The sequence below is a fragment of the Mandrillus leucophaeus genome, unplaced genomic scaffold (assembly GCF_000951045.1).
Source record: "Mandrillus leucophaeus isolate KB7577 unplaced genomic scaffold, Mleu.le_1.0 Scaffold503, whole genome shotgun sequence".
Taxonomy (NCBI): Eukaryota; Metazoa; Chordata; class Mammalia; order Primates; family Cercopithecidae; genus Mandrillus; species Mandrillus leucophaeus.
Window position 1 is genome coordinate 351,331 of NW_012105399.1, and position 15,495 is coordinate 366,825.

At 35.8% G+C, this 15,495-nt stretch overlaps 1 protein-coding gene across 5 annotated transcripts in view; it reads left to right on the plus strand.

Annotated features, from left to right (window-relative positions):
• RPS6KC1 (ribosomal protein S6 kinase, 52kDa, polypeptide 1) overlaps positions 1-15,495 on the plus strand; it is a 211,512-nt gene that overhangs the window by 57,807 nt on the left and 138,210 nt on the right. For 4 of the 5 annotated variants that reach the window (XM_011996156.1, XM_011996152.1, XM_011996154.1 and 1 more), the window contains one exon: positions 4,637-4,730. Coding sequence is in view for 2 of the 5 variants with exons in the window: in XM_011996152.1 (XP_011851542.1) it covers positions 4,637-4,730 (94 nt within the window). In the remaining 3 variants the exon portion in view is untranslated. Of the gene's footprint in view, positions 1-4,636; positions 4,731-13,050; positions 13,129-15,495 lie in introns of all 5 variants that reach the window. The other variant, XM_011996155.1, reaches the window with a different exon arrangement.

The window sequence follows — 15,495 nt, forward strand, 5'->3', positions numbered from 1 at the left end:
GGCTAATTTTTTTGTATTTTCAGTAGAGACGAGGTTTGACCATGTTAGCCAGGATGGTCTCGATCTCCTGACCTCATGATCCACCTGCCTCGGCCTCCCAAAGTGCTAGGATTACAGGCGTGAGCTGCTGCACCTGGCCTGATATTCTGTAATTTCTTTAAGCCATGTTTTGTAATTTTCAGGGTATAAGTCTGGAGCTTCTTGCCTTAAACTTATTTGTAAGCATTTTAATCTTATGATGCTATTTTGAATGAAACTGTGTTTTTTTTTTCCATGTCGTAGTATGTTTTAATGGTTCATTGATGTTGTATCATGCGTCAGTACTTTATTCTTTTTTGTGATTGTGTAATATTCGTTTGTGTGGCTATGGATATACCACATTTTGTTTATCTACAATGTGTGTGGGTGCATATTTGGATTGTTCCCCTTTTGGCTATTATGAATGGTGCTGTTATGAATATTGACATGTACGTTCTTGTGCAGATATGTATTTTTGTTTCTCTTAGATATACTAGGAGTGGAATTTAGGTGGGAAGTTTTTTTTTTTTTAATTAGAGATTTAGAGGGTGTGTGTGTGTGTACATATATTTATGGTTTTTTTTTTGAGATGGAGTCTCACTCTGCCGCCTAGGCTGGAGGTGCAGTGGTGCAATCTCGGCTCACTGCAAGCTCCGCCTCCTGGGTTCACGCCATTCTCCTGCCTCAGCCTTCCGAGTAGCTGGGACTACAGGTGCCGGCTACCATGCCTGGCTAATTTTTGTATTTTTTATTTTTTTTTAAGTAGAGACGGGGTTTTTTTAAGTAGAGACCATCCTTGTTAGCCAGGATGGTCTTGATCTCCTGACCTCGTGATCTGCCTGCCTCGGCCTCCCAAAGTGCTGGGATTACAGGAGTGAGCCACCGCGCCTGGCCACATATATTTAGGTTTTGAAGGTTCACCCAGGAATTTTGATTTATTTATATTTGCTATTTCATGAGTCATAGTCCTTTTAATTCTTTAATCATGTTTTCCTTTGATAATTTGAACATATTTTTAATAGCTGCTTTGAAGTTTTTGCCAAGTCCAACATCTTTGTCCCCTCACAGATAGTTTTGATTGACTGGTTACCTCCCATGTTTGGGTCACATAGTTTCCTGTGTTTTTGTATGTCCTGTAATTTTTTTTTTTTTGTTGGAAAATCTGTATTTTGGATAATATACTATAGAACCCTAGGTTCTGATGTTCTTTTCTCCCTGAGGATTCTTGCCATTTTATGTTAGTGTGTTTAGTAACTAGCACTTTTTGTTAATGTGTTTAGTCTGTAGTAAATCTGTGGAGTCCATTTCCTGTGAAGTGTGTGACTGCTGATATCTTTGCCCAATATTTAATTTTAATTTTATTTTTAAGCCAGGCTATGTAGGGGTTAGACCTGTGTCAGCATAGCTTTGTGGTCAGCCAGTGCTCGGTCATTGCTTGTGCTTAAACGCCTGTGCATTATATGCTTTCCTTTTAATGCTGATGATTTTTAAATGTGTTTTCAAAGTCTCAGCTGTTTTAAAATTTGCCCTGGCTTTTACTTTCCTCTGAAGTCTCGAATTTCCTCCGTGCCTGGGCACTGTCTCATGGTTTGCCAGGTATTCGTGGATAGCTTGACCCCTCTCTGGTCCCTACATAGATGGGTAGTGAGCTTTATGAAGACCCCCTGTGGCTATGTTATTTTTCTGGATCTCCCTACTGTCTGGTCTTTTCCTGACTGCAGCTTCAGTTGTGCTGAGCCATCACTTTTCCTTGCTGTATGTTTGGCCCTGAGATTGCTACTATTATTGACAATAATATTTGGGGTGGATTTTTATTTTTTTCTGTGCTTCAATCCAAATCATGTTAGCCTCCTCAAAAGTGAACCTGCTGGTTTTCAAGACTTGCCTTGCCTTTATGTAATTACTGTCACCACCCAGCTGGCATGGGGGTTGGGAAGAACCGAGGCAAGAACATCACAGACTTGCATAGTTCTTACCTGTGGTTCCGTGGTTTCTCAGTAGCCACTGTTGCATTTGCTTTATGCTTTTAGTCAATTTCCAGAGCCCTCAATGGTGGTTTTGACAGATTTCTCCAGATTTATAATTGCCTTTTGGGGAAAGCATTTGCTGGATCTCCTAACTTCACTATACCAGAAGTCCTTCCCTGTTAGACTCTTCATTAACAAAAAAACTTTGAGATACTATGTATCCCAGAATTTCTGTGAAATTTTTTTACTGCATACTCAGAAACACCCAAAAGTTTATTTTTGAGTTAGAAATTTAAAATTAGGATTGTGGCATTATTTTACTGTTACATCCCTCTAGTTCCTGTATAACGGTTTTTGTTGTGTTTCATTAAATATTTGTTCTTTACTATTTATTTTTTATAACAGTGTTTGTTAAACTAGGTAAATAAAATATTTAGGATTATGAGCTAAAACATTTTGCATTTTAAATTTTACCTTACCAGATCTTATGTTAACTAATAAACATTTATTGAGTGCCTACATTGTTCTAAATACTTTGTATTTTTTATTTTGCATGAAATATGTAAAATAAAATAACATCTTAGTTAGAAGACATTTTATAAGTAGGTAACTTAAATCGCACACCTAGTGGTAGAAGAGGTAGTTGATGGTTGAAAGATACTTTCTTTTAGAATTACCTTTGTCTTTTAACATTCTCTAGAATACTTGAAAATCTTGATTTGGTTTGGATGTTGTTTAAAAGATGGTTTAGTCTACAACAGATACTCTTTTTGCATTTTAAATTTTATCTTACAAGAAGATCTTATGTCAACTAATAATAAACATTTATTGAGTACCTACATTGTTCTAAATACTTTGTGTGTATTTTTTATTTTGCATGAAATATGTAAAATAAAATAATGTCTTAGAAGACATTTTATAGGTAGGTAACTTAAATCGCACACCTAGTGGTAGAAGAGGTAGTTAATAGTTGAAAGATACTTTCTTTTAAAATTTATTTTGTCTTTTAACATTCTCTAGAATACTCGAAAATCTTGATTTGGTTTGGATGTTGTTTAAAAGATGACTTAGTCTACAATAGATACTCTTTTTGGAGAAAAGTTCAAATATAAGCTGTAATCTGAGTATTGTAATAAAGGGTAGAATAAAGTAATATACATTGTTGTTCCTAAAGAGAATAATCATTTTTAAAATTTTAGTTCACATAACACTCAGGGAAGTAAAATTTGGTAATTTGACAGGGACCATTTCCAATTTCTATTCCTTAAAATTAAGTTGACAGAGAAGGGACTTCTGATTAGGTAAAGATAGTCATTGATGGCCGGGCGCCGTGGCTCATACCTGTAATCCCAGCACTATGGGAGTCCGAGGCGGACGGATCACGAGGTCAGGAGATCGAGACTATCCTGGCTAACACGGTGAAACCCCATCTCTACTAAAAATACAAAAAAGTTAGCCGGGTGTGGTGGTGGGTGCCTGTAGTCCCAGCTGCTCGGGAGACTGAGGCAGGAGGGTGGCGTGAACCCGGGAGGCAGAGCTTGCAGGGAGCCGAGATCATGCCACTGCACTTCAGCCTGGGAGACAGCAAGACTTCATCTCAAAAAAAAAAAAAAAGTAAAAAGATAGTCATTGAATTTTTTTGTGCTGAAGTAGAGAGGAAATGGGGGCTTGTAATTCTTTTGAGCTTTATTATTCTGTTAGTAGTGTTTGGAGGGACAGAACTGTTGGTAGAAGGTAGAAGGGAAGATATTAAGGAGCAGAAGAGCTATTGTTTTAATTACTTAAGGATTATAAGCTCTTATATCGTGATTGGAGCATTCACTTCATAAAGCCGTAGCACAACATCATACCACCACTACTTGTCTGATGACATCATTCTCTAGCTGCATGTAGAGTAAGATAACTTTTTGAGGCGTGAATTTGCAAACCTAAATAGGGAATTAAAATGATGGCCACATAGAGAAATCAATTTTATATTTTTTTATGTCTTTAAAAGATATCTCTACTGAAAGTACCTTCATTTTTTTTTAGTTTTACCTATATTGTATACAAGTGGTTCTCAAACTTTAAATGGCTTCTCAGATCACCTGAGGTGCTGTGTGATATGTTGTAGGGTATAATTTGATAAAATTCAATGAATTCCTGATGGGCCATCATTTATCACTAATTAAAATGACCAGTCCCCAAAGATACTGAACAATATTCTTTAGTTCATTTTTTTTTTCTTCTGCATTTGCTTAATGAGTACTTGGTTAGAATTAACATAATATACTTTTATAAAAAACCACATATTATTATAAACATGATAATATTCCTATTGAATTTTAAAATAATAGTGTATTTCTAGAGCAGTTTAGGTTTATAGAAAAATTGTGCAGAAAGTACAAAGTTTTCTCAGTATCTCTTCTTCCCCTGCAGCCCCCAGTTTCTGCCATTAAATATCTTGGGTTGGTGTAGTACATTTGTTACAGTCGATGAACCAATATTGATACACTTACTGATTTTTTCGAAAACACTTGTCATCTAGTTTAATAGATTAGTATAGTCGTTTCTGTAAATTTTTACACATACTTAATTGGGATAACTATTTTTAATTTAGTATTGTTTATGCTCTTAATGCTAATGAAGCACAATTGCTCTTATCTTTTTAGGGTGGAATAATTAATGATAGTTCTGAATTAATTGGTCCTGCTGAAGCTCACTCAGATTCCCTCATTGATACCTTTCCTGAATGTAGTACGGAAGGTAAGAGATTTTAATTTTTTTGCATTTTGAAGGTTTTGATTGCAGAAGACTATAAATCATATCTGTAATTGCAAAAACACAGATGTATATAGGAATTTGAGGGTATTTCACTGACTCTAAGATACCTTTTTTTTTCACATTTTACTGTCACTGATATTGGGTGCATGATATTGGGTCAGTGATATCATATTTATTTGACAGCTTTTTGTCTTAGTGGTATATAAAATAATCCTCCAATTAATGGCATCTTAGAAGTGATGAAATGTGTAATGAGTAGTTCTGAATTTGTCTTATCTAGTGTAAGAATGCCTTACTTGGCCGGGCATGGTGGCTCATGCCTGTAATCCCAGCACTTGGGGAAGCCCAGGCGTGTGGATCACCTGAGGTTAGGAGTTTGAGACCAGCCTAGCCAACATGGTGAAACCCTGTCTCTACTAAAATGGAAAAATTAGCTGGGCGTGGTGGCAGGCGCCTGTAATCCTAGCTACTCGTGAGGCTGAGGCACAAGAATCGCTTGAACCCGGGAGGTGAGGTTTGCAGTGAGCCGAGATTGCACCACTGCGCCATAGCCTGGACAACAAAGCGAGACTTTGTCTCAAAAGAAAAAAAAAGAAAAAAAGCCTTACTCATTTCTTTAGCGCGTCTGACTTTTAGACAATTAATTTCAAGACTGGCTTTAGAGATTTAGTCATTTACCCAGAAAGAATAAACCCTAAGGCAGTTTTAGTGTTTTTGATACGTTTTTAGATAAAATGAGTCTAAATCAAATTTTAATCACTTTCATTCAAGAATGGTTAATCTCTTGTTTTATTCCTCTATTAAGGCACACTTGAATTTATAGGAAAATTAAAATATGTACATTTCAGCCTTTGGATTTCTGTAACTAGTTTTTTTTCAGGGAAGGTTACGGTATTAAAAAAAGATTTGGGGGCAAGGGTAGGAGGGGTTTTTAAAATCAAAGTAGATAGTTAGATTTGTTTTAGCTGGCTTAGTTTGGTTTATTAAAGGTAAAATAATAGACTAAATAGTATTTCTTATCTCGGTAAGAATTTATGGTGGAGGAGGATGCTTTGTGAGGATGAGGTAGCCATCATCTCATTGTAGTGCTGTTTTTGTGAGGGTATGTACTCTGTCATACAGCAGCAGCCACACTGACGTAAATCTGTTGCAGTAAATTTCCATCGTGATTTGGTAATAGCAACGTGTTCTTATCTATTATGTGGGCTGATGCACTTACATTTTTTTTTCTTTTGGTACTACCATGTTGAGAAGTGGTTAACTTTTATTGCTTTTCATTGTATTTTCCATTGACTTAACATGTATTTATTTAAACTTTGTGTTCTGTGTAATGCATGGGGCCCACATGCCCAGGGGTCTTCATTGAGTTCTCAATACCTTTGACTCCACCCTGATTCTGCCAGGGTCATAGAAAAACATTGTTGACAGTAATTTTACTTTATAATCTATTATGGTTTTTTTTTGGGGGGTGGTGGTGGTAAAATAATCTTTTTTGTGACCTATTTTAATCAGAGATCCTTGTGAAGGTTTGGAAAATCTAGTGCCTGCTTGGGATCCCAATGTGATTTTAATAGAACTAGTTTCTTTGGAAGGTGACTTTTCTGGATAACCTAAGCTGGCTGTTGCCTCAGTTTCTCTACTCCTGAGAAAGAGGAGTACACATTTTCCACTTGATTCCATACTGATTCTGTGACACCCAATAGAGAACAAGTAGGAGAGTTAGAAAGATTTGTAGGAGAGACTGGGCATGGTGGCTCACGCTTGTAATCCTAGCACTTTCGGGAGGCCGAGGCAGGAGGATCACTTGAGGTCAGGAATTTGAGACCAACCTGGCCAACATGGTGAAACCCCGTCTCTACTAAAAATACAAAAATTAGCCAGACAAGGTGGCTGGTGCCTGTAATCCCAGCTACTTGGGAGGCTGAGGCACGAGAATTGCCTGAACTGTGTGGGTGGAGGTTGCAGTGAGCCAAGATCACGCCACTGCACTCCAGCCCGGGCAACAGAGTGAGACTCCGTCTAAAAAAAAAAAAAAAAAAATTATGAGAGTGTTCAACGAAGAGTACAATAGTCAGAAATGAAGAATATTTCTTTTCTCTATTTTTTTGATAGAAGAATCAAAGGTTTTGTGATACGGGAGTAGTTATATTCTTCTGATACCTACTGTAAGCTTCTGTTACTAGGTGGGAGTCAACCATGGTGAGAGAAGAGTATCTCGGGAGCCTATTTTAGTGTAAGGCAGTCATGGATGCAAGCTCTGCAGAGATCTTTCTGTTCTTTGCTGTAGTCTAGGCCAGAAGGGGAGAAGCATAATTATTAGGAATGAGTTTGCTTGGGATGGTATTCTAAAATATCGATGGCTGTTCAAGGTGAACAGATGGCTGTATTAATGCTGAAGGAGACACAACCTAAAGCCAGGGTCAGCATGTGGTTTATTGTCCAAAATGGGACACTTCTGAGAATTATAGACAGTGCTATGAATAGTTATACCAAGGCCACAAACATGACACAGGACAGCCTCAGGCAAATTGAGCTGTAAGGGTGACCCTTCCTAAAGCAGTGGTTTCAGAGTTTACCTCTGAAGTTTCAAAAAGATGTGTTTTCTTTGGAAGGATTTACCTTTTAGAAATGTGCTTTTATGAGAGAAAGTGGGGCCAACATTTCTGTTAAAAACACAGAAAACGACTTATGACATCTAAAAAGAATGTTGACATTTTATCCTGTCAGTGCGGTTTAGTTTTTCAACTACGTTACCATCTCTGAAACACACTGTGATCCATGAAGAATGAAAAACATGGAACTGGAAATGCTGTTAATGGTTATGTTGTTTTTCTCCCCTCCCTTTAAAAGTTGTATGCCTGGCAAATTAATCCTGTGGAAAGATACTAGGTTGATAAATACAGATAGATCAAAGTGTCAGACAGCTTGCAAATTCATTGTTATTTGATAGGGAAAATGGCTTTTAAATATCCTGAGGTTATTTGGCATAGTGGGAAAGTGGAAGATATACTTAATACCAAAAGGTCTGCAAACTCTGGAGACAACCAGGGAGAGGAACATCTAGTAGCAAAAGAGCAGGAAAGTCAGCAGCCAGCCAAGCCCCACAGGTATGCAGCAAAATGGAGGGTTCTTAGAGGAATCGTGGTGACAAATGCTTCGGTTTTGGATTTAGAGCTAAAATGTGAGAAAGTGATTCACCCCTTGAAAACTTCTCTAAGTGTACTGTTTTAAGCCGTGTTTTAAAGGTGGATTGTCATTTTTCATATTTGTGTATTAGCTAGCTGGTGGAGTAAGCCGGAGGGGGTAAATCTTAATATATAGTCTGCTGTTTCAATGTTCTTTAGTTACAGTTAGAGTGACATGGCAAGTTGATCACTTCTCAGAGAACAGATGTAGAGGTGAAGTGATCATTATTTTTGTTAATACCTTAAAAATGCAGTCGACAGATCCTAATATACTTTGAAATGAAAGTTTTCTGGGGAAAACATGAAGATTTGGATTTCTGTTTATTTGTTTTGTGATAGGGTCTCACTGTGTTACCCAGGCTGGGTACAGCCTTGATGTCCTGGGCTCAAGTGATTCTCCTTCCTCAGCCTCCTGAGTAGCTGGGACTACAGGCAGGCACAACCATGCCTGGCTAATTTTTCTTTTTAAATTTTTTGTAGAAATGGGGTCTCACTATGCTGCCCAGGCAGGTCTCGAACTCTTGGATGCAAGTGATTCTCCTGCCTTGGCCTGCCAAAGTGCTGACATTATGGGTGTGAGCTACTGTGCCTGGCCTGTTTTTTAAAATCACGGTTACTTTGTAGTAGCATGGGATAGAGAAACCCGTTTAAGGTTTTGTAAAAAAATAATTTGGTGATAAACTGGTAAATATATTTTGTTTAATATGAAATCAAAAATTAGGATATTATTTAGTAGGTTTTTAAACAAAAAGTTAATACTGTTTTACATTTTAAAAATGAAATCCTGGTTACTCTTTATCTCCTTTGTTCAAAGAAGTTAAACTATATTTTTTCCAAGATGAAAGAAGATGTAATTTGTTGCTAACATCTTATTTCCATTATGTCTGTTTCAACTTACGTCTTTTCCTTGAATTAAATTTAGCTGTGAAGTTACTAGGACATTTGTGGAAACCTGCCCAAATCGGTGCTTATCAGTTGAGCTCCTTGACATATTTCTTTCACCTGTTGGCCTTTTTGAAGGGCGTAGATTGCTTCACTGCCATGCTGGCCTCGATATCAGAGACTTGGATATTGGTATAGTCTCATGTGGTAACCTGTGTCATTTCCTCTTCCTAACACATTACTTTTCAGTTTGAGGAGGGACATTTTTTCTGGTTCATGCAGCAAATGAGAGAAAATAATTAGGTGATTGTAACCATAAAGAAAAACTGAGTGATCAGCTTATTATATGTAGCAGATCTTAAGAATGAATATACTTAAATGTCTTCTGGAATAACAAAATCTACCCCCATTTTTTTTTGGCTGGAAATTGTGGATTAAGAACTCCCCAAATGCTTGTTGTAACAATTGTAGAGATACGACAGGATCTATTAAACTGTCTTGAGTTAACCGTTTTAAAGTAAATGAAATGTACATTTTGAGGATAGCGTCTATTGCTGGTCTTTGTAATGGATCCCTTAAATGACATTAAGCTCAAGATTTGTATGTTTATTTGATGGCAGGTGGGGGTAGATTTTGTTATTCCAGGAGACATTTAAGAATATTAGTTCTTAAGATCTGCTACATACAATAAGCTGATCACTCAATTTATCTTTGTGGTTACAGTCACCTGATAATTCTTTCCTATGTGTAGCCAGACATGAAGATTGTGATTAAACTGTGTTGAATTGAATAGTGTTGATTATATTTAAAGCAGTGGTTGGTCTAATTGGAAAGGTGTATAGTTATTTAAGTTTGAAAAAAATCTTCTGTATCAAAATACCATTATGTCTTATTATTTGTGTTATTTTCATTTAATAGATTTAAACTTTGACACTTTGAGGAAGATTATTTTAAATAGGAATATTTGTCACATGATTGGTTACTTAATAATCTAAATCTATTTTCAGGACAAACTTAAAGCCTATTTACTACATGGTGTAGTTTAAGCTGACAAAATATAGAAAGTATTAAATATTAATTTAAATGTAAATGTATAGAAAGTGCAAGTAATTTAAATTAAAAGTAAAATTAAGTGCAAATGTCCACTAGGTGGCAGCATGAGAACTCTAAATCTTGTTACTGGCATTTTTCTAGGCCCTTTGGTGTTATGTATATTAGAATATCTCTTGCATACTCAGCTGAAAGAGATTCTGTTTTCTGTTATGTGCTTATTTACCCAACTTAATTTTATTCTCTGCCCCTAATTGAATTTTCTTTGGTAGTGGAGCATGACAAAAAAGAACAGGTCATTTGTTTTTTTCCAAGATAACCACAAATGAGAATGTACCAGTGTGTGTAAATTATACACATGACACCGATGATAAATATTGGCTCTTAAAAATTCTAGGGCTATTGAGGATAATATTGGATATTAGGAGTTTGGGGGTTAGGTGGGACAAATAACAGAATATTCATGGTATGCCATGGGAATCATTAGAAATGATATACTTAAATGTCTTATTTTACAATACAGAGTTTGAATTTCAGAGAAGTTTAGCCATGTGCCTAAGGTACTCCAGGTATTTGATAGCACTTACAGAACTATATTTTGAAATTAAGAGATTCCATTTTATGGAGGGGAGGCAGGGAGAAGGCATATTTGGTATAGAAAATTCAGCATGAGCTACTTGCGTACTGGTAATGGGCTTGATATCCTGCAGGCTAGAGAAAGTTATGGAGAGTAGCAGAGTACAAAGTTCATTTGGTAAAAAATGAAGCCAAGCAGTGGATCTTTATTATGATAAAATAGCAGTATTAGGGTTGTAATTAAGATTGCTGTGGTGTTTTCTGGGCTTATTTTGTTGTTTTTCCAGATCTGTACGAGATATTCTGATGCTGTTTTCATACGTTTTCAAGGAACTGTAGACATGACCCAAGAACGTTATAAAAATGTGAAACTTGAAAGGAAACGTTCTTTTTTGTAACAATAGCTATTACTAAATGATGAATAGGGAATCACATACAGGAATCTTAACTAGCATTAAGCTTTAGATTTAGGTATTCACTTAAAATCATATTTATAAGGGCTTCTTTCTTAATGGAAACTGATATGTGTGTCTTCTACCTTAGGGTAACCTTTGTTCTGCTGGCTAGATAACTTGCTTTGTGCATGGAGCATGAGTCATTGCTACTAGGAAAAATAGAAATTCCTTTTTGTTGACTATGGCAATATTTGAACCTCAGGGCTCAGTGAAAGCTATCAGCTAATAATAATGAGGCCATGTATTTTATATATAGTCACCCATGAGAGACCACCTGTTGTTCTAAAGGAAACCGATCTCTTTTTACAGATGGTCTTCAAATACAGATTTCTGATAGTTTATAGTATAAAGATTTATTCTATGGCAACTCAACCTGTTCCCCTGGGGCCTGTCTTTCAGAGATGGTGTCCTAGACAGATTTCACTATACTGCCCTACTCTGAGCAGTTCAAAGCACAGAGGTAAGGGTAGGTAGGTGAACTGGGATGCTAAATAAACGCCTATGTCTGTAGCTGCTTTTTAACAAGTCACCTGGGGCCCTCTAATAGCCCTGAGACTTGAATTTCTGTGATATGAACCTGGAGGCAGAACGCTTTCATAGAACCTTTGACTTTTTCCCCTTGTATCACTTCCAAAAAAAGCTTAGGTTTTTGCCTTGATGGTGTTGGTGAAGGATGCACCTTTTACTCTTGCGATGGCCCAGAGGGCCTCTTTAAGTATGGGGTTGACTTCAGGTTGGTTTAACTTTTGACAAATAGTCTCTATATTATATCAAATGTCAGTGGTTGCCCTGCCTTATCCACAGTATCCTTCCTACCTAGACTGAGAACCTGTCACTTGCTTGTTGCTCCCTGTATCTTACGAGTTAACTTTCTTTCTGGGCTTTAGGGAGCTAGTTTGCGCTTCGTATGATACTTACATGTAGTTTTGTATAAAGTAAGTTGAGTCGTAGTGTGATTTCTAGGAGTTGAACAAGCACTGTATTAAGCAGATGTGTTAACTATATAATATAAATTAGGCATTGAATATTTACATATAGTATGTTTATAAATGAGATTCATTGCTGTGGTGGTGGAGGGAATTTTAAAATGTTATCTTCCTTGAACTGGCCGGAAAATACTTCATTGAGAAGAAGAGAATTTAGGAACTGCTTAAATATGGAAGAGAAAGATACCAGTGAGTACTAGAAGATGATTAGTTGCATTGTATGGTCGAGGAGATATGGTAGGGTTAGGCTTTTCAGGCATGGTAAGGTGCAGCTTCAAGAGGAGAGTTAAAGGAATAAGGTGGGCAAGGAAGAGGTGTCAGGGGTTTGCCTGCTTTAAACAGATCTGTCTTTATACTCATGTCTAACTCCTTTTTTAAGTTTGGGATTCTTGGCACTAGCTGATGGTTGATCCATATAGGTTTATATTTCACAAGTGATGCCTGTATAACTTTCTTTTATTCAAATAAATTCCCAATGTTGGCCACTGATGCATCTCTTTTGGTATCTTTCAGATACTGAGCTTAAGGGCTTACCATACACAAAAGTATATTCTTAAAATCTATATTATAGAATTACCTGTAATCTTACCATACACAGAAAATCACTGTTAATAGTTAGTGTGTCTTTCAAGCCTCTTTTCTATATGTGTTTGTTTTTAAAGTAGAATTATAGTATACATACTCATTTGTAGTTTGTTGTTTTTGCATAATATATCAAAAAGACACTTTAGCATTAAATATTCTATAAAATGATTTTAATAGCTGTATAATATTTTATCATAAGGAGGTATTATAATCTATTGTTAGGAATTTGTTATTGCCACCTTTTTACTAATTTTTGTGATGGACAGATGGACATTCTTGTATGTAGATCTGTTTTGTACATTTCTGATTGGTTTTGGTATAAATTGCTGAATTTCTGGGTAAGAGAAGCAATTTTGCACTTTTGATATGCATTGGCAAATTGTCCTCTAAAAAGGTTAAAATAAATGTCTTTTTATTTTTCTTTGCTTCTTCTGGTTTGGCAATATAAATTTCTCTTTTTTATCTGCTGGGGTGTATGTGTGCTTGCTTTTAAAGATGCTGAATTAAGAAATTATTTAGAATTTAAAAAGGAACACTTTGTATGGAATGTTTATTTACTTAATCTTACTGTCTTTCTCTCTAGGTATTTTAATGGTCTTACTTTTTTGATCTAATCTCATTTAATTATGATTCTCATTGCTAATAAAATATGATTTGAAAAGTAAGAGGAAATATGACTATGGTACTAGTTTTTTGTGGTCAAAAGCCAAGAAACAGAGTATACATAACTTTGCCCTCTTGGCCTTTGGTGTTATTGTTATTGTTAAAAGGAAAAATGGGGCAAAACATGAAACAGAACAATGTGATAGATGGTGTGAAGGTTGTAGTGACAAGACACCAGAGAACAGACAAAAGAGATCTCTAACACAGCATTTCCTTTCTTTTGTGATTAGCTATATAAACCAGAACTTTTTTCAACCTTATCTGTTTATTAGTTTCAACGGGCTAGGTTATATATTGGCATCATTTTAGGAAATAAGTTTACATTGAAATACGTAACGTGTTTTAAAATGATTTAAGAAAAATCTCATAAAATTTATATATATTTCTTAGGATAATAGATAAATAACTTGGATTGCTATAAAAGATTCTTATTATGAAGTACTGTTACTGTCTGTATGGTTGAAATGTCAGAGAACTGAAAAGATTTTCACTAGGCTCAATGAATCTCATTTGAGATTGTCGGTTTAATGAAATCTGTTGCTTTTTGGGAATAGAATTTGTTCTTTTTGGGCATTCTAAGGACTTGAAAAAAGTTGAAAATGAGGATATATATTGACAGGGTGCCAAAGTGACATCTAAAGCTGATTAGAAATTTGGGCTTAGTGGCCAGTAACATGTTTTTACCCTAACTTACTTTATTTGATATGAAGTAGGCAATTTGAATTTAAAATAAGGGTTGGCAAAACTATGTTCTATGGGCTGAATGTGGCCTGCCACACCTGTTTTTTGTATGGCCTGAAAACTAAGAATGGTTTTTGCATTTTTAAATGGTTAAAAAAATTAAAAGAATATGATTTTGTGATTTTGTGATGGGAAAATTATAAGGAATTCACACTTCAATGTCTAAATAAAGTTTTACTGGAACACAGCCATGCTTATTCATTTATATATTGTCTATGGCTGCTTTTGCACTGTAACGGCAGTGTTGAGTAGTGACAGAGACCACATATGGCCTGCAAAGCCTAAAATAATTTACTTTCTGGCCCTTTATAGAAAAAGCTTGCTGATCCCTGATCTAGAATTGTATAGTCTAATTCACTTTTAATTTTGATTTAGTATATAATCCTGAGGAAATCATTTTCTTTTTAATTTTTTTTCTGAGAAACTTGGCAGGTAACGTTCGGTGGTGAATGCGGATCTCATAGTTATTTCTAAACTAGTTTTTATATAACTCTGTTGTCAATCTTATTTAATGATATAGATCACTGACTCTCATGTAATCTTCAGATCTCGGGGTGTTTCTGAGATCTTTTCAGGGAGTTCATAAAGCAAAACTATTTTGATCATAATGCCAGAACATTCTTTGTCTTTTCACCATGGTGACATTTGCCCCGATGATGCAAAAGCCGTGGTAGGTGAAACTGCTGTGCTTGGGCATGAATCAAGGCAGTGTCACCAAACTGTAACAGTACTCATTGCACATACTTATAAAACCAATGCTAATTTTTCCTAAGTAGTAGAAACTGTTACTTTTATTAAATCTTAACCCTTGTTACTTATCTTTTTAATATGCTGTGTGAAAGAGTGAGAATTATACATAAAGCACCCTGCGTCCTGAACTACCATGGTCGTCTGGAGGAAAAGCACTTGTGCAGTTGTTTGAGCCAGTAGCTGAACTAGCTGGTTTTTTCATGGGTCACCATTTTGCTTAAAAGAACAATTGACAAACTGTCATTATTCAGACTTGTGTATTTGGCCCATTTTTTCTTGAAAGGGAGTGAAGTTAGCTGACACTTCAAGGAAAACAACTGATATTATTTGTTGCCAATAATAAAATTGGAGTTTTCGATTCAAAATTAGGATTTTCTGATAACCTCTGTCTGCCACTTTGGGTTTGACAGTTTCCCAGTACTTAAAGAATGTTCTGATGAGATTAGTAGATAATGAAATGTTGACATGTAATTTTTTGGGATAATGAAATGTGCTGTCAACATTTGGAAGATCTTTGTAACTAAGGGAACCAATATTTTCAGGATGACCAATGGGTGATGTTATAAATTCATGCACAGGTGAAAGATCCATTCAGTGTGCAAGAGAGACCAGTGGATTTGAATGTAACAGAAACAAAAATTTCATTCATAGGATTTTATATTCCACATTACAACTAAACTTTAAAAAACTGTCACTTGTTGAGTTTTGGTGTAGTATCAGAGAACAATATTCATAATTACTTGAAAAGACTAATACTTGTTTCTTTTTCAGTTACATTATCTATGTGACATTTCCTTCATATCTTTCATCCGAAACAACATATGACAACAGATTGTGAGCAGAATCAGATATGAGAGTCTAGCTATCTTCTGTT